We start from the raw sequence: 18,265 nt of genomic DNA on the forward strand, positions 1-18,265 counted from the left end.
TTCAGGTCCAGCTCTTTCGATTGCGGCAGCCTCGATAATTTTCCTTGTTAATCTATCCGCATTTCTGCCAATCACCTCGCATTCTTTAAAACCAGGCTTGCATTTATGAGCACGACAGTGCCGTGTCAAATTGCTGGAACCGCCATGCCTAACTTCCCTATGGTGCTCACTTAACCGCTCATTAAGGCATCTGCCTGACTGCCCAATGTACGCCTTGCCGCATGAAAGCGGGATGCTGTAGATTATTTCCTCAGTGCACTGCACGAAAGGGTTTCTATGCTGAATCGTGCAACTATCCTGAAGCCTGCTGTCGGGACAGGTGGCCTTGCAAATGCGGGACAATTTTTCTGGTGCAGACTTATACACCTTCACTCCCACTTTTTGTGCTACCTTCTTGAGGGAGTGTGACAGCTTGTGGATATATGGCACCACCACTAACTTGCTGCCCCCTTCGCCATCAATTCCAGTCTTCTTGGCCTTTTCCTGCTGATGCAAGCTCTCAGCGACCGAAACTAATAAGTGTCTCGGGAATACTGCTGCTCTGAGGCGGTCCACCTGCTTATAAAAACTATTTTTCATCAAGAATGCGCAGGACTTGCTAACTGCATTTGAAAAGCACGTCTTCACGACCCCTCGCTTGACCAGCCTCGTATGCGCAGACGAAAAGGCTAATAGGGGCTTCTCAGCTCTGGGCTCATACATCCAACAAATCTGCTGTCCAGTAACCAGCTTTAGGTCAAGTAACCGAATAGTGCCCTCAACCGGAAGCTCATGGGTGATCTTCAGAGGGTGCAGACACTCAGAGAAGGTAGAAATAGCGGTTGCGGCTGTTACAGAAACATCTCTATGGCTCTTACGAACGACCACTAGGTAGTCATCAACAAATCTAAACGAATGACAATAGCAACATCCAGTTTATTTTGCAGTTGCCTGTCTAGACTAGCAAGGTCACTGAGCGTTGGAGCAATGCACGAGCTGATGCATACTCCGTCCTTTTGCAGAAATACCTCCTGATTCCAGCTAACAAAGGTTGACTACAGATACAGAGACAATAAACTCAAGAACCCGTCAACAGACACACCTGATTCATTCCGAAAAGTAACAGCACCAAAGCGATGAATGCAGTCTTCGATGCATTCCAAAAGCTGCTGATGTGGCAGGGAGTAATATAGATCCTCCACATCTATTGGAAAAAAATTCCACATCTTGCTCTTCAAGTTCTTTTAGAAACAATACCACTTGTTCTGAGCTTCTAATCAGAAAAGGATCATCAACGCTCAAAAGTATAGATGTCGTTGCAGAAATAGCCCTACCTGCTTCTGCCATGTGCCTCGTTCACAAGCCTGAAGCACCGTTCCGCGTCATCATATCTGAACGAGGCACGTTTAACTCATGTTTAACTCAGCATGTTTAACTCAGACCTTTGTTTTTTTTTCTTCTTTAAGTCGATCATCGCTTGCTTTGCCTGTTTTTTGCCGTATTTTTTCATGTCTACCGTCATGTCTACCAACCATGTTTGTAGCGACATTTTATTTGATCAAAGCTGTTTTATCTTTTTCATTGTCATGATCCTTGTTGGGCTTTTATTCTTGTTTAGTCTTCAGATTGTTTCCAGTCGTTTAATCTGTTTTTAGCATTTTTAAATCTTTCAACTGCGTTCTTTGTTTCACCTTTCTCGCCATAAAAACTGATTGTGTTATATTCCCGCCTTCAAATATGATATTTTGCTTCACTTTGGGTGTCTGGTCTCTTTGGGACTGATACTTTCTTGGTTGTAGTTTGAAGAAAAAGTTTTTCAAGTTGGCTGCTATGTGTGGGAGCGGTGGTAAGCCCTGAGCTTTCACCTTAGTTGCAACCTTATTCCAGATCAGAACTTCACTCTGTGAAGATTTTAGCTGGTGGTCTTGGCTATTTTTTCGCTTCAGTCACGTGTTTTTTACAGTAGTGCTTTTTTAGCTTTTTTGTTTTTGTTTCCTTTCGTCATTTTGCCTAATATGCTCTTCTCAAATACGGGTTCGTCTCTTTTCGTAATAAAATTTGTAAGTTCAGCGCTCCGCCCTGTCGCCCTCCTTTTTCTTGGGCTCCGCTCTTTCTTGCGCTGTGTCGTGCAAGCATGGATCCACTCTTCTGTCTTCGTCATCCCGCATCGTGTAACCCTCACGAAGAAAGAGCCCTATAGGACTGACGTGGGCCTTTCCCGACACAAAGACACTGCGAAAAAAGCAAGAAAAAGCTAGTAAAACAGCACGAAATGTCCCCCTGTGTGCATGTACGGTGGGTAGAACTTCACTGGCGAAATGTCTAAAATTTGAAATATTGCATAAACCCCTTCCCTGTCCTTTCTCGCTCGCTCCCCTTTGTACTCCTCCTTGCCATCCTCTCCCTGTCTATTTATTCATTTATTTATTTATTCGTACAATACTGCTAGCCTCAAGGTGAGGCTGTAAGCAGGAGTGGGAGGTGTGAAGTACAGACACAAGTAATACATGCGAAAAACAAACCAGGGCACAACAAGACTGCCTCCACAAATCGACACAAACAGCCGAGGAAATGCACGAGCGGATTGACAAAATACTATAACAGTATATTGTAAGAAGTAAGTTACATGTGGCTGGGTTCAAAGCGCTTACAACTGAAGGCTTTCAGCGAATGATTCAATAGCTGGGTTTTCCACAGCATTGTTTGGCAGCCGATTCCAGCCGATGCCCTTTTATTTCCGCCGGCCGCAGCCCGGGTGCTTAAGATATTAAATAGCAATTGGTGTGGCTGGCAACATCTTTTCCTTGCCTTTTTTTTCGCAATTATAAACCACTACTGCTACTACTATTTTAAAAAAGATTATCAATTCAAGCTTATTTTCATCTATACATGTACAAAAAGCCAAATGAATTCTCCTTGACGGGGTCTGTACCCTCTACAAAAATGGTACTATACACAATAAAGAGAACACAAACATACAATAATGGATAAGAGAAAAAACATTAGTGAACGTTCTATAGCAATTATACATACGGGTAAAAAAATCAACGATAGAATGCTGCTAGGAATTAAATTTCAGGAAGCGCATAGTACAAAATAATACATATAATACAGCCATGTCACCCGGCCCGCCCTCAAGAAAAAAAAAATAAATGAACTGTACACTCGTATTACTGTAGCTACATTATAATCAGTGAAGCCCTAAACGCGTAAAAATGGTGGAGATGCACAGAATAAATCCAAAAAGATAACTACGGCGATGCAAAGGAAAATAATACAAATGAATGTACGTTTCTTTTACATATACGCTGAAAAAAAATGCCAGCTGTCGATGAAACCCTCCCATTTTATGCTCTACCTCATTGTAGTGTGTGTGTGTGCGTAAAAAAGAACCACAAATTTGTTTTACCGATAGACACAAACAGAGGCTTCTGGGGTTCAAGGACTATCGGTTGCAGATACTGAAAACGGAAATAGCATGCGGCACTTTAGGAACGGACATTCTCGTAGAGGACTTTTGAAATGGGGTTTCTGGAACGAGGCTTTTATCACGCGGGGATTACACAACTGGGCAAACGCTGCTGGGGCTTTTGCGACGGGTGTTTTGCATTGGGGGAAATCGTGCTGCACCACTTTAGACAGACGACGCCCTTGTACTATCGGGTACAAAGGTGCCAAGGACGCGCAAGCGCCCGCTCAGGGAGCAGTTCGCACTGCGCACAACTAAAGCCCCTTGACAATTTTCAAATTATCATGGGGCTTTACGCACAACAGGTGGCGCCACCAGGATGGACGCCTTTCACAGCCGCCGTTAACAGCACTTGCATAACGGCATTTAAGGTATTTAACTTGCATAAAGTTGTCCTCCCTCAACTTCCTACCAGTAATGTTGTCCTCAACACCGTCTTTCTGCATGCTGACCTCAAGGGTTGGCCGTACCATGCTCCCTACTTCCGAGATGCTGTCGCGCAGATTTTCGACCTCCGTGACATTCTGTGTATTGGGCAGTACCAAATGAGCCACGTTTGGATGGTTACCTGCGATAGTTCCTTCAAGCAGAACCTTGTTGACAAAGCCGAGTTCGTTGCCAAAGGTCTAAAGTTTATGGTATTTGGCCCGGACACCAAAAACGTGAAGGTTGAGCTGCTTTGGCTTCCGCGCTATAGGAGCACCGGAGGATTGTGGAAGCTTTGGAGCCTCTTGGAACTGTACAAGCTGTCGAGCGTGAGAAGCGGCGATGCCCTGAAATGGAGCACGTGGAAACAGCGAGCCGTGAAATCACTGTCATGCTCAAGGACGGAGTGTCAGCAAGTGCTATCCCTCACGCGTTCAATGTTTTCCGGGTACAGGCTTTAGTTCTGACCCCAGGTAGGTCTTCGCTGTGTCTTCGTCGTAGCCGTGTGGGCCATGTACGGCGTCAATGTCATGAGCTATGCTGACAGGTTGCGTCGGGGCAACTGGTCACATGAGGATGAGGTGGTGTCAGAGCACATTATGAATGTGTTGGATGTTGTGGACGCGTCTGGCAAACTGAGTCATGAGCTCCCAGCAGAAGGGGGATCAAAGTCTTCGGCACCAAATATAAACAACGGACAGCCTGCAAGTACGGACCATTTTGGGTTCCCGTCTCCTGATCCAAAGGCACCGGACCCGGCTCTGCCTGAGCCTGCCACTCTGAATCATGTGCTTGCTGCTCAGGAGCCCAGGGATCGCTACAGCTGGACACCCCTTCTCTAGTGTTAGTGGAGGCGTTATAGCTAGTGAATGTGCGGCAAGCTTGCTCCGCCGGTGATGCCCCTTCATCGCCGAAGTGCAGCAGTGTGCCCAGTGAGGTCTCAGCCTCTAGCGTGTTGGTTGCTCCGTTGGTTGTCAGCGTAACTGCGAGCGACGTGGTCCACTCGGCTTCATGTGCCCAAGCCTGGGCTGTCTCGGAAGAGGCCATGGACAACAGCGCACCTTTGTAATGCCCTGCAGACGAGGAGGTCTATGTCGGTGGCGATGATCACACGACATCCGATGTGGTGGCATTGGGAAGGGCAACTTCAAAACGAAGGTAGGTGTCTGCCCTAAAGGCAGCCGAATCGCAGGCGGGCCACCCCGTTCCAGAGGTGGCGTTCAATAGGACAGGCACGGAAAATGGCGAGCGTTGCACCATTTCAGGTCGCTACCCTTAACGTTAAGGGTTTGATTTATCGCCGAAGCCAACATCAGTTACGGCATCTTTTAAAGCAGTGCAGTGTGAGTGGGGCAGCCATCCAGGAAACCAAGCTCTCTTCTGATGAGGAGACTAAAGCTTTCTCCAGTCCGTCGCTTTTCTGAACGAGGATGGCGCCTTGGCCCACGGGGTTTGAGTCAGTATGGATTTCAATCTCCATCTCCATCAAAGTGCCCGAGGACCAGAGGGTACTGTAAACGACGCGGAAGTTCCTTGAAGGCTTCCGCTTGCGGCGCTTCCCATTTAAATGCCCCGTCTGCCTTTGTCAGTTGGGTCAGAGGCTCGGCGATACGCGAAATGTTCTTGACAAATCGTCAGTAAAACGCACACAGCTTTGCTCTCGTTCCGTGGTGCAAACTTGGGATAGCGGCTATTTTCCGTGGTTCTGGGCGTACTGCCTCGTTAGGCGGCCCAGAAACAGCAGCTCTTTATAGGCGAAGTGGCACTTCTCTGTTTTTAAGGTTAGCACAGACGACTTCATTCCCTCCAGCACTGTTCGAAGCCTTTTCAGGTGGTCATAAAAGTTCGACGCGAAGTCAGCGACGTCTTCTAAATACATGAGACAAATCTGCCACTTCAGAGCTGCGAGTACTGTATCCATTACCCGTTGGAGAGTTGGTGCGGAACAGACTCCAAATTGCATCAGCTTGCACTCGAAGGGGCCATCCGGTGTGATGAATGCGCTCTTCTCTCGGTCTCTTTCATCGACTTCTATTTGCCAGTAGCCGGTCTTGAGATCCATCCAATGTACTTGGCCTCACAGAGCCGATCGAGTGTGTTGTTGATTACGAGGGAGGGGGTTGCACATCCTTCTTTGTTATGTTGTTCAAGCGGCGGTAATCGACGCAGAGCCGAAGTGTGCCGTTCTTCTTTCTCACCAAAACAACCGGTGCCGACCAGGGGCTCTTCAATGGCTGAATGACGTCATCGCGAAGCATTTCTTCCACCTGGTCCCGGATGGCTTGTCATTCTCGCGGCGACACACGGTAGGGGCTTAGACGGAGAGGTCGGGCGTGTTCGTCGGTTCCAGTGTGATGTTTGGCAATCGGCGTTTGTGGACTTTTGACGACGACGAAAAGCACTCGTTGTAACTTTGAAGATGGTTGCATATATGATCCCGTTTCTTCCGGGGCAGGGCTGTGTTGTGTCGAAAATGGGCGAGTTCTCTTGGTCAGGCGAATCTTCTTCGGATCGGCCGGAGAGGACGAAGGCGTCTCGTACGTCGGATATTTCGTCGAAGAAAGGAATCGTCGTTTCTCTCTTAACGCGCCGGTATTCTTCGCTGAAGTTCGTCAGCAGTATTTAAGCTTGGCCATTGGGAAAATATGCGATTCGTCTTGAGATGCCGATTCTTTGGTCAAGAAACAATTGCATGTTCCCCTCTATGATGGCTTCAATGTTATCGGCTTCCGTGGCGCCTAAGGTGACCATGACGCTTGAGCGGGGTGGGATGTTCTTTTGTTCCTCCAGGACACTCAGGGCAACGTGATTTTCCTAAGTTCTCATCGATGGGATGGCCTCGTTCTTCGAAAGCGTGATCAGCTTGGAACGCAGGTCGATGATTGCCTGATGCTCAATATAAGAAAATCGGCCCCCAGTAAGACGTTGCGGGAACATTGCTGTAGTACTACGAAGGTCGCAGGATAGATATGTCCTTTGACGGTCGTTCGCACTGAGCATCATCACGATGGCGTAATGAGGTGGCCTCCGGTGGTGCAAATTTGTGGGCCGTCCCAAGCGGTCGTGACCTTCCTCAGCTGCGCGGCGAATGTTCCGTTCATCACCGATGAATCGGCTCCTGTGTCGACTAGAGCGGTAACTTTGCGGCCGTTGACAGCCACCTCTAAGTCAGATGCCCTGGCTCTTGCGTTGCACGTCGTCCTCGGCACAGGGACACGGCTTCGCCGGGCATGTGAATCGTGGGTAGGGCGTGTCGTCGGGGCTTTTCTTTGTGGCGGCGTCCTTCCGAAGTCGGATCGTGTCGCAGTCGAGCTGGTGTTTATGTGCGTCATTATCGTTTCAGGTACAGTGTTTTCATACGGCGTGATCAGTGAAGGATCTTCGTCGTTCCTATGTTGAACAACCTCGCTTCCAAAGGTTGCTTTCTTTAGTTCCCGTACGGCGGTTGGAGGACCTTCCGCGAAGAGCCACTGTATAGCTACAGCATAGCGACATGCAGCGCGAGACTGATGGCGATGGTGAACGGGAAAGGTGTTACGGGTGGATGCTGTTACCACGTGCACAAAGGAATTTCACCCGACCGTCTCTCTCCATGCTTCGTCGAAATGAGGCGTGACTTTTCCTGCTAGGGTTGGCGTCTGACACCACGTGCACAAAGGAATTTCACCCGACCGTCTCTCTCCATGCTTTGTCGAAATGAGGCGTGACTTTTCCTTCTAGGGTTGGCGTCTGGCACCACGTGCAGAAAGGAATTTCACCCGACCTTCTCTCACCATGCCTCGTCAAAATGAGACGTGATTTCTTTCCGCCAATCAGACTCTGTGCCGGTCACGTGACGTCGACGGAAGCAAGATCCCCCCGACAATTGTAGAGAGCCTATTTGAGGGGCTCCTGAATGTACTTTTAAGGAATTCATTCTCTTCTTTTCATCTTTCACCAACTTTGGAATAAACAGCGCAAGTTTCGCACTAGAAATCGTCTCGTCCTTGCTCGGTCGCCATGGTCTACCGGATGCCTGCAGCCCGCCGACGACGCCACTCTACCGAATAGTAACGTCGGTCGAGCTTCGATAGGCATGCGTCGCAACAGTGGTTAGACACATGCTTCTCTCGACGCAGGTTGTCGTCGACTGGCGGGCGTTGGCCGAAGCGTGCTCGGGGCGTATCGATGGCAAAACCACGAAGACCGATACGCCAGCACGGGCAGTGAAGAAGAATATGGCCGGCTTCATCGCAATGGAAGCACAGCGGGCGGTTGTCGGAAGTCCTCCAGGCGTCGCATTTCCTTGTCCTCGAGCGTCGTTCGTAGGCTGGGCGGGCATGGTCAGGGGGCGGCGTTTTGGAACAGCTTATTCACGCCGAAAATGAGGACTTAGAGTGTGTCGTTGGGGCCGAGGACTGCGTGCTGCAGTGGTGTAGGTCGTGGCTGGCGCTTCAGCTGGAGATGTGGAGACAAGCATATGCTGCCCTTGTTTGCGGACAATTTACCCAAGGGTCGCTACTTGAAGCTGGTTGGAAGACAGAAACAGGCGACGCAGATATTCCGATACAATTTCGCGAATGACATCCTATAGGTTGCCTGCGAATGCCGTACCATCCGAGAAGGTGGTTCAGGCCACTTGCAGCTGTCGAGGAAAATGGCGGGCTTGTACTTCCAAGGTTTTCTCAACGGTGGCCGCTTCGCTGGTGAATTCAGCGACGGTCTTCGGTGCATTACGGGTCAGACTACTGAAAAGTGGCTCTTTAGCACCACGCATCAGAACCTCCAGCTTCTCCTCCGTCATAGCAGGAGTGGGACGTCGAAAAATGCGCTTCATGTCTTTTACGTATGCGGCCACTGTCTCATTCGGATGCTGGATGCTTGACTGTAGAAGCAGCTGCGCTCGTTCTTTTCTGGGGATGCTTGTGAATGCCTTGAGGAACTCTCGCTTGAATGATTCCCACGTCTCCAGAGAAGCTTCGTTGCTTTAGAACCAAATTCTGGCTGGGCCTTCTAGGGCCAAGAAAACGTGGCTCACTTTAATCTCGTCATCTAACTGTTGAACACGGCAACATGCTCAGACTGGTCCAACCATTTTTCAGGATCCTCGCCCGGTGAACTGTTGAACGTGGGCGGAAGTCGGGGCTGGTGGAAAATAATCGGGGCTGGTGTCGTAGCCATGCTTGACGTCTGCGCTCAGGAGTCATTCTTTGCCCATGTGCGGTTCGGTAGTACTCCGTATTCAGGTGAACGCCTCTGGAGAAGACGTCTGCTTCGCACTTCGTCTTCGGTTGGGACGGCTGCTGTGGCTTTCTCCTGATCTGCTTCGGGATGGCTCGGGCTGCTTTGGCGACTCCCAGTGGGTGAGGGTGACAAGGACATTCATTAGCACCTCCACCAGATGTCGCGGAGTGGTGACGGCAGTTAGTGTTCCTGTATAGGCTTCCGCAGGGAGCAGAGCTGCGCGAAGGTCCGCCATCATGTTCCAGTCTGTGCGGGAAAGCCACCGCTCGTGCACACACGGGCTGCGTTCATGGGCTCGCTGTGTAGAACGCTTGGGCTTGTTTTTTAGTTACGTAAAAATTGCACTCGATCGCAATTTTTACGCAACGCCAAAAACTAATCTGTGATTTGCCGAGGGTGCGCATACAGGATGAAAAAAAAAATCGCCAAAGGTTAACAGCAAATTGTTATCGTGATCCTACAAATTGAAAGATACTAGAAACGGCCTGCAAGTTTTTTTTTTTCTGGAAGAAGTAATTTAGAATGAACAAGCAGTCCCGTTCCGGATGGGACAGCGTCTGTCCCGTCCTGTCTTCCTCTGCAAGGGTGGTCAAACGGGCTAGTTGGTAGCTCATATTTGGAAAAAGCAGTGCACCTTTAGACACGGACAGAGGCAGATATAACGACACAGCGCTGACTTCAACTAGTTCTTTATTGCAGAGTGACATAGTATATATACGAAAAATGGGCGGGAATGCATGGGAAGCAGCTGCTAGGTTTGCACGCGACAGAAAGATAACTGAGGTGAAAAGACACGAGGTGATAAAGTGCAACTGGGAGTGTATAAAAGGTATGGGCTGGTAGAGGATGGCACCGAAAGGCAGTAACAGAATGACAAATGACAATGCGATAACAACATGAAAAAATAAAAAAAATATAGTAAAAGCCAAAAGGGCATTACAAGCAGAATGAAGATAAAATGCATTAAAAGGTCCAAACCAGGCCGTTAAAAACAAAGACAATTAAAATCGACTAAAAGAGCCAAAAAAGAAGAAAAGGAAAGACAGGAGGAAAATTCGATGCAAAAGGGCCAATAAGATCAAAAGGTTGAATTCAGAACCCATCCAATAAAAAATGTCGAGGATAGGATTCAGAACCCACCCAAAAAGACATCGAGGTTAGGGAAAGACTGCCTAATTACCCCAAGGAAACCTGGTTCAAATAATCTAATTCCCGTTTGGTTAGAGCTATTGATGGTGTGCTCACACAGTCTTCTCCTAGCTTTAAAATGTGGGCGGCTTCTATGATTTCACGTGTGAGTTGATGTGCATTCTTCGCGAGAACAGTGCATTCATGAAAAAAGGGCTCAAAAGAACGGGAGGGGCATTTTAAGCAGTGGACTCCCAGATTTCTCTTTGCAGTGTTGTAGACATTATTTGAATGCTCCATAAGACGCTCATTGAGACAGCGCCCGGTTTGGCCCACGTAAACCTTGCCACAGCTCAAACCAATTTTGTACACCATACCAACTTCGCAAGGAATGAAAGGTGCCTGGTGTTTAACTGGGCAGGTTGGCCCTCGCAAGGCTGGGGCATTCACTCTACGACAGAACTTGGATAGCTTGTTGGGCGCCGAGAAAAGAACACGGACACCTGCTTTTTGCCCAATCTTTTTGAGCCTGTGCGAAAGGTTGTGCAGGTAAGGCACCACAGCAACAAAATTGGTTTGAGCTGTGGCAATAAGGTTTACGTGGGCCAAACCGGGCGCTGCCTCAATGAGCGTCTTATGGAGCACTCAAATAATGTCTACAACACTGCAAAGAGAAATCTGGGAGTCCACTGCTTAAAATGCCCCTCCCGTTCTTGTGAGCAGTTTTTTCATGAATTCACTGTTCTCGCGAAGAATGCACATAAACTCACACGTGAAATCATAGAAGCCACCCACATTTTAAAGCTAGGAGAAGACTGTGTGAGCACACCATCAATAGCTCTAACCAAAAGGGAATTAGATTATTTGAACCAGGTTTCCTTGGGGTAATTAGGCAGTCTTTCCCTAACCTCGATGTCTTTTTGGGTGGGTTCTGAATCCTATCCTCGACGTTTTTTATTGGATGGGTTCTGGATTCAACCTTTTGATCTTATTGACCCTTTTGGCATCGAATTTTCCTCCTGTTTTTGCCTTTTTTTCTTTTATTTGGCTCTTTTAGTCGATTTTAATTGCTTTTGTTTTTAAAGGCCTGGTTTGGACCTTTTAATGCATTTTATCTTCATTCTGCTTATAATGCCCTTTTGGCTTTTACTATATTTTTTCTGATTTTTTCATGTTGTTATCGCATTGTCATTTGTCTTTCTGTTACTGCCTTTCGGTGCCATCCTCTACCAGCCCTTACCATTTATACACTCCCAGTTGCACTTTATCACCTCGTGTCTTTTCACCTCAGTTATCTTTCTGTCGCGTGAAAACATAGCAGCTGCTTCCCATGTATTCCCACCCACTTTTCGTATATATACTGTGTCACTCTGCAATAAAGAACTAGTTGAAGTCAGCGCTGTGTCGTTATATCTGCCTCTGTCCGTGTAAAACTGTCTTCCTCTGTACGCGTCTTAAGAAAAAAAAAAGAGTATTACGGTGAATTACCATTTTCAGAACTAGCACCGCCATGTGTTCTGTGTGAGTTATGCTCGGAAAATATGAAAACGCATCTCCCTAGAACCACATAAAATGACTCTACAGCTTGTTACATGCAAGCAGGCTAAAGCAACACCAATGCTTTGGTGCACTGCACGCAGTCATAGCTGACAACTGCGTGGCTCACTGCCACAGCAGAACCCCCAACCTGACGCCACAGGTGTGCACGGGAAATGCGTGAAATGTAGCCGACAGCGTGCGCTCACGTGAGGCGTCGAGTAGAGCCACTGGATTGAGTGACTCTAGCGTCGAGCTGACGAGGTGTCGCTCGGCACTGCGCCTGTGAAGTGAGCTTCCCCGCGGTATGTTGAACACCTGACGTCACGAAAATCTTGTGACCGCCTCTCGGCGAATGGCGTCCGGAGCGGCGAGGGAAAACAGACGCGCAACTCTGCTCCCTGCGGGAGCATATACAGGAATACTAACGGCAGTGAGGAAGACAGCGAAAAGTTCTTAAAGAAAATTGTTTACTGGGCTTACCATGCGTCCACAATGGACTGAATCATTCGGCGGTGGACGAAACCAACAAGCGTGCTCGGCGGGTCGAACAGAATGCGTGTGGTTCTTGACCGCGCTCAATTTAAAGCTGGCAAGAAACCTTTGGGATAAGGAACCGAAAGCAATTGCAACAATCTTAAAATGCGGAAGCAGTAGTTCGTGGCTATTGAGGTATGTCTGGTCGCATCTTGCGTCACAAACAAGAAGATAAAGCCGCCTGCCGGCGGCTTTGAGCGTGAATGAACAAGCTACAAGATATGCGCGGCAATATCTACTACATACTCATATAATTATAGACAACTAAATGGCATAACTAGTCATTATAACCGTACCGTCATCATGTGGCTTTTTTCGCTCACAGGATTATCGGCGCATATATTTTTAATTGCAGTTTTAACCGAATAACTTGCTCACTTAAGTTTGTTTTTATTTAAACATTTTTTAGGTCCAGCACACGACCTCAACCTATGAGGTTGAGGTGAGGTTGAGTGAGTTGACCTCTGGAAAAAAATGACTTCTCTCAACCTCAGTAAGACGCGCGATGAGGCTAGGGTCGAAACCACTGAGCTCACTCTTGATGGTGAAGTCGCCTCCGTTGGCCCTGCAGGTTCGGGCGTTCGCGGCTCCCCGGGTCGTGGCGCGACGACCGGCGGCGGCGGGTCCCCTTCGGCCGTGGCGGCTGCCGCCGAAGAGCGCCAGAACCTGACTTGCTACATGTGCAACTCGCAGCTCGAGGGTGAAGGCTGCCGTTTCCCGCACAACATGAGCCTCGCCATGCGGCGCACCTGCCCACCCTCGCACCGATTCTGCACGGTGAGCCTCCACGATGATCGGGTACAGAGAGGCGTGACTCCGGGGCAGTGCTAACCCCTTCCAGACCCAGCACCTCGCGCGCGAACACTGGTTATCCAGCGGCCTTGTGGACGGGATTCCGATGGGGTAGCTGGACGGATGACGGAGGTGCACGACGTCTCTGGGCGAGCAAAGCGACCGGAAAGGGTCAGAAAGGCCACGCCGCCATTGTAGAGGGCGTCCTGCATGTTTCCAAGGGTCTTCGTGAGAGAAGCGCTCGGTTTACTCGCTGTTAGTGCAGTGAATATTGCCAGCGGCCACGTTTTCGTCGTAATCATTGCTACGGTGCGGCTAATCATAGTAATGCCTAGAGCGGATAGCAAGCGGAGTCCTCGGGCTAACGCCACATAACCGTCTCCATGATGTGTGCCATCAACTTCCGTTCACAACACGGCACTAGACGCTTCCGATGTGACCACCCAACTCTACCCGAGACCAACATTTTGCGGATATCAAGTGCCAGCTACAGGCAGGGTAAAATTATGGGGGAGGGTGAATGAAAACCTGGCGCCTGCAGGTGATCCGCGTGGACTACAGCGTGGACCCCGGCGGCGCAACGCGGGCCTTCTCCATCGAGCGCAACTGCAGCGAGCACTGCACCACCGAGTGCGTGGCGGTGGGCGAGCGGCTGCGGCTGTACTTGTGCCGCTCCTGCTGCACCGACAGCCTCTGCAACACGGGCAACGGGGTCCGCTCCGCGCTGCTCGAGGACAGGGTGGCCGTGCCGCTGCTCGTCCTGTTGGCGGCATGCATGCTGGCCTAGTCGGCTGCTTGCTTCCCTGATGAGGGCAATCCCACTCCGTGTATTCACGGCCGTATGCAGGGCTGAACCAAAGCTAGAGCAGCTTTCGCTCATTAACGCGCTAAGCTGAATCATTTTTTTAGTAGAGAGTGTGCGCCTTCTACTTTTGCGCAGAGCAGCGTGACACGAAGGATTATACTTTCGCGTGCAGACACTTCAGATGAGTGATGCACCACTTGTATGAAAAATAACATTGGGTTCTGAACAGCAGTGGATAACGGGCGCTTTCCCAGCTGCTTGTAGCCACACTCACGTTCCTATTGCTGCTGTGTCGTGTGTTTAGACGTGAGTCTAGCGGCATATACTTGACATTCAACACTCTGGGAGTAAAACAACACATTGTTTGCAGATTATTGTTACGATATACGTATCTACCTGTGTTCTCTTCAGCTCCACATTCCAAACTGAAATGGTGACCAATTAAAGTAAATGTAAATAGAGGAATGATTCATTGACACATTGGGAATACTGACGAATGCATCATCACGCCACGTGGCAAACGTTGAATGTGTTTTCATGAAAAACACTTTTGAATGTTACTTGCTGCTACGTGGGAGGCCTTGTGCAAGTCGCCCACATTGACTGCACTCTGTGTGGGTTCAAATGCAAAAAAAAAAAAACTGGTAAAATGATAGCTTAAATTGCATAGCGAGCAGAGGTGGTCGCCTATTCCTATTAAACTGTTTTCAGGATGTGCTTGTGAGCAGGGAAAAGTAATTGTTACTTTGTAAAATAGATATATTTCGGCCTGTCTTCCTCATGGCACCGCGTTTATGTTAGAGCTTAGTTGTGCGTTGAAAGCTGCCCGTAGCGAATCACACAAGCGGAGCTGCGTTTATTTCGCTGTGTGCATTACTTCCTATAAGGACGCTTAATTAAATGCGCTGGATGAGCAGTGATAAGAGATGGGCACGTTGTGCTTGCCGAACATCCTCCGTCTGCTGCTGTGGCAAGAAGGTTAGAAATGCAGGTGTTCTGCTATGCTTCCCAGCTAGGGCAATGACAGGCTTCGTCATGAGGGGGAAAGTCCGGCTCGCGGCCCAGTCCATCGCGTTAAGAGTCGAGGCGGCGCAATTCGCCCTTGAAACATTTTAGACCCGGCCACTGGTGGCATAGAGCACCTTCCAAACAGGCCATCTGTCGGACTTGGCTAGCATATCCGCGATCGCCATGTAGCACGAAGATAGGTTTACAAGTGCCAAACTAGCTGAGTGTCCTATCGACACTGTACAGGAGAGCCGCCACGGTTGCTCAGGGATTATGGCGCTCGGCTGCTGGCCCTAAAGACGCGGGCTCGATCCCGGCCGCGGATGTGGAATTTCGATGGAGGCGAAATGCTAGAGGCCCGTGTACTGTGCGATGTCAGTGCACTTTAAAAAACCCCAGGTGGTGGAATATTCCAGAGCCATTCACTACGTTGTTCCTCATAGCCTGAGTCGCGTTAGGATGTTAAACACCCAGAAAACCATAAAGGCACTGTAAAAGATCGTGACATGATAGAGGCTTACATAACAGACAACATATATACGATAGAGAACCTATGAAAACGCTGAATGCCACAAGGCAGGGCCTCTCGTGCAGTTGAGACCGTGCGCCCAATTCCGCTTTTTTCCTGACGAGAGGATTTGCGACGTCATTAAATAGCGCAGTAGTGAAGAGACGCCCACGCGTGCCAACAAAAACTAAGTCATTTTTTCCTGTAAACGGGTTTTACTAATAATTATAATAATTACTAGAATAGGGCGTAAGTTGAGTTGTCGAGCTGTTGCTCAGGGACCGATCGCGCACGCACCCCGAAGCCGGCAGCTTGGCCCCCTTGGTTTTTGGGTGTGTTGGATGTTTTTCAGAGCTCCTCGAGAAGCCGCAATCCTGGCGCCGCCGAAATGGGTTTGTTTTGAGACAAACGCGGCAGATGGCGGAAACGACGGTTAACCGGCAGTAATAGGAGGCCCGTCCTTGTAAAGTCGCACTCGGGCCGCAAGACGCGGCCGACACGCGGACCCCTGGGGTTTCGAGAGGGGGTCGCGTGTAAATTTATTGCTTTCAACGGCGAACCGGCCGCGGGACGGGCCGGACGCCTCGGAGCAGGCAGCGGAAGTGGGGAGCGCGACCAGGGCAGTGTGCGTGGTTCGGACTGGGTGTTCGGTTTCCCTGAGCTTCCGCTGGCGTTTTTAGTGATTTTGTGTCTCTGTGCTGTAACCAAGCGGAAATGCGCAACGTGTTCGTGGAATTCGCGCGGTGCCCGCGCGACAACAACAACGTGAGCATCGGCGTGCTATTGGCTCCTTCAGTTTGAACGAAATTCTCCTGATTGGCTCTGAGAAACGTATTTCCTATTGGGTACAAAAAGGGTCCCCAGAATGCTGGGCGAAGGGATTTAAGGGCGAGTTTTTGGCGCGAACGGGGAGATTGGAGATCGGAGGGCAGGTCGCCTGTGAGCGCCCGTACAATAAAGAGCTGGTGTCCCGAAGAAGTTGTCCAGTCTGTTCCGCAACGTGTCGCCGGATCACCGAACCATCAGAAGACTTCAAGATCAACACCATCGATCTGTCGGTCACCAACATCGATCGATCAGTCACCCAACATCAAGAAAAATTAACTGGCGCAGTCGGCAGGATGATTCCGGCGGCTTTCTGCGGAGCGGACACGGCCACGGGCATTATGGGACACCAGCGGAGGGCGACACCCTGGTGAGAGGCCCCGGCGCTGCGGCTGATTATCGCGAGAAGTGGGCGCCGTTGCGGAGGAAGCAGGCGAGCTCCTGGTGACGGGTTTTGGAGGCTGGTGGGAGCGAAGAGAGGCAACATCCTGGTGCGAAGTCTCTGGAGCTGTTGGAGTCGAAGAGGGGACGGCCGTTGAGGAGAGTCTTGGACGAAGACTGGTGCAAATCTGCGGAGCAACGAGGAGGCAACGGGAGGCCTCCGAGCAAGAGAGTGCTGCAGCCGTGGGAAAGGACGAGGCGGCATCTGACTGAGGGGTTCGGAGAGGTCGCAGGAGCCATGGGCAGCGACGCGACGGCAGAGTGAGTCCCCCTTCCCATTTGCTTGCCTCCGTAGCGCTCGAGCCGCAGGGTTAGGGAGCAACGGGTGTGATGGCCGCATTCAGGTGTTCGAGTGGGCAACACGCCAGGCGCGCCTTACGGTCCAGGCTGGACGATGTCAGCCTGGAATCTCTCGAGCGCGAACTAGCGATAGCCGAAGAAGAGTACAGGCAGATGAAAGAATCTCTTCTTAAAGAGCAAAGTGCGCAGCAGGAGGTGGCACCGCTGGAGAGAGCTCAGATCCGATCGCCCCCTCCGGGTACAGGAGATGGCAGCGAATCTCTGAGCAGTGTAACAGAGGAGCTGGTTAGTTGCTGCAGCTTGAGGCCGGTAGGGATTGAGAGCGCTTCGTGCAAAGCGCAAGTCCCGGAAAACAATGTAGAGATCGCTGCCGCATTCAGGTGTTCGAGTGGACATTACGCCAGGCGCGCCTTACGGTCCAGGCTGGACGATGTCAGCCTGGAATCTCTCGAGCGCGAACTGGCGATAGCCGAAGAAGAGTACAGGCAGATGAAAGAATCTCTGCTTAAAGAGCAAAGTGCGCAGCAGGAGGTGGCACCGCTGGAGAGAGCTCAGAGCCGATCGGCCCCTCCGGGTAGAGGAGATGGCAGCGAACCTCTGAGTAGTGTAACGGAGAGGCTGGGTGGTTGCTGCAGCTTGAGGCCGGTAGGTATTGAGAGCGCTTCGAGCGAAGCGCAAGTTCCGGCAAACAATGTAGAGATCACTGGCGCTGTGTTCCCGGATGTTGCGCAGTCAGAAATTCAGGCTGAAAGAGAGCAGCAGTCCCTACCTGCTGGCTTGGAGATGACTGCCGTGGACGGGAATGCCAACAATCAGACCGTCGGTAAAACCAATCCGGTGGGCGGTGCACGCGAGGGCGCGAAGGATGTTTGCGCTGAACCTCATGAGCATGAGGAGAAAGGCGGCTCGCCAGGTACAGGTGTCCAGTGTGAACTTTCTTTGCGCATCGACGTGGAAGCAGTGTGTCTTGGGTGTTTCACCAATGACGCGGATGAAACATCGAGCTCAGCGGTAGCGGCGCCGCTTGAGGCGCAGGTGTCGCAGCTGACTGGAGGCGGCTTTGAGACAGCGGACAGAGGCACGGGCAGTGCTACGGCGGAGAGATTGCCATACGAAAGCAGATCAGCTGGGAGGGACAGCGTCTGCGTCATTTCTCGTGAGCAGAGCACGGAAACACGGCGGAAATTTGCGGGGCATCTCAAATCACGGCAAGATCCTGGAGTGGATTTGCCTATGCAGCTCGAGGGGCTGGCGTCTGGCGTAAACACGCTACCACCGCTGAGCACGC

General features: G+C 50.4%; 1 protein-coding gene across 2 annotated transcripts in view; it reads left to right on the forward strand.

Moving 5' to 3' along the window:
* LOC144116100 (uncharacterized) overlaps positions 1 to 13,883 on the forward strand; it is an 82,738-nt gene extending 68,855 nt beyond the window's left edge. For both annotated transcript variants that reach the window (XM_077650778.1, XM_077650779.1), the window contains exons 2-3: positions 12,870 to 13,075; positions 13,632 to 13,883. In XM_077650778.1, coding sequence (XP_077506904.1) covers positions 12,870 to 13,075; positions 13,632 to 13,877 — 452 coding nt within the window. In that variant the 3' untranslated portion in view covers positions 13,878 to 13,883. The remainder of the gene's footprint in view (positions 1 to 12,869; positions 13,076 to 13,631) is intronic.
* The last annotated feature ends 4,382 nt before the right edge of the window (positions 13,884 to 18,265 follow it).

Source organism: Amblyomma americanum, chromosome 1 (genome assembly GCF_052857255.1).
Source record: "Amblyomma americanum isolate KBUSLIRL-KWMA chromosome 1, ASM5285725v1, whole genome shotgun sequence".
NCBI lineage: Eukaryota > Metazoa > Arthropoda > Arachnida > Ixodida > Ixodidae > Amblyomma > Amblyomma americanum.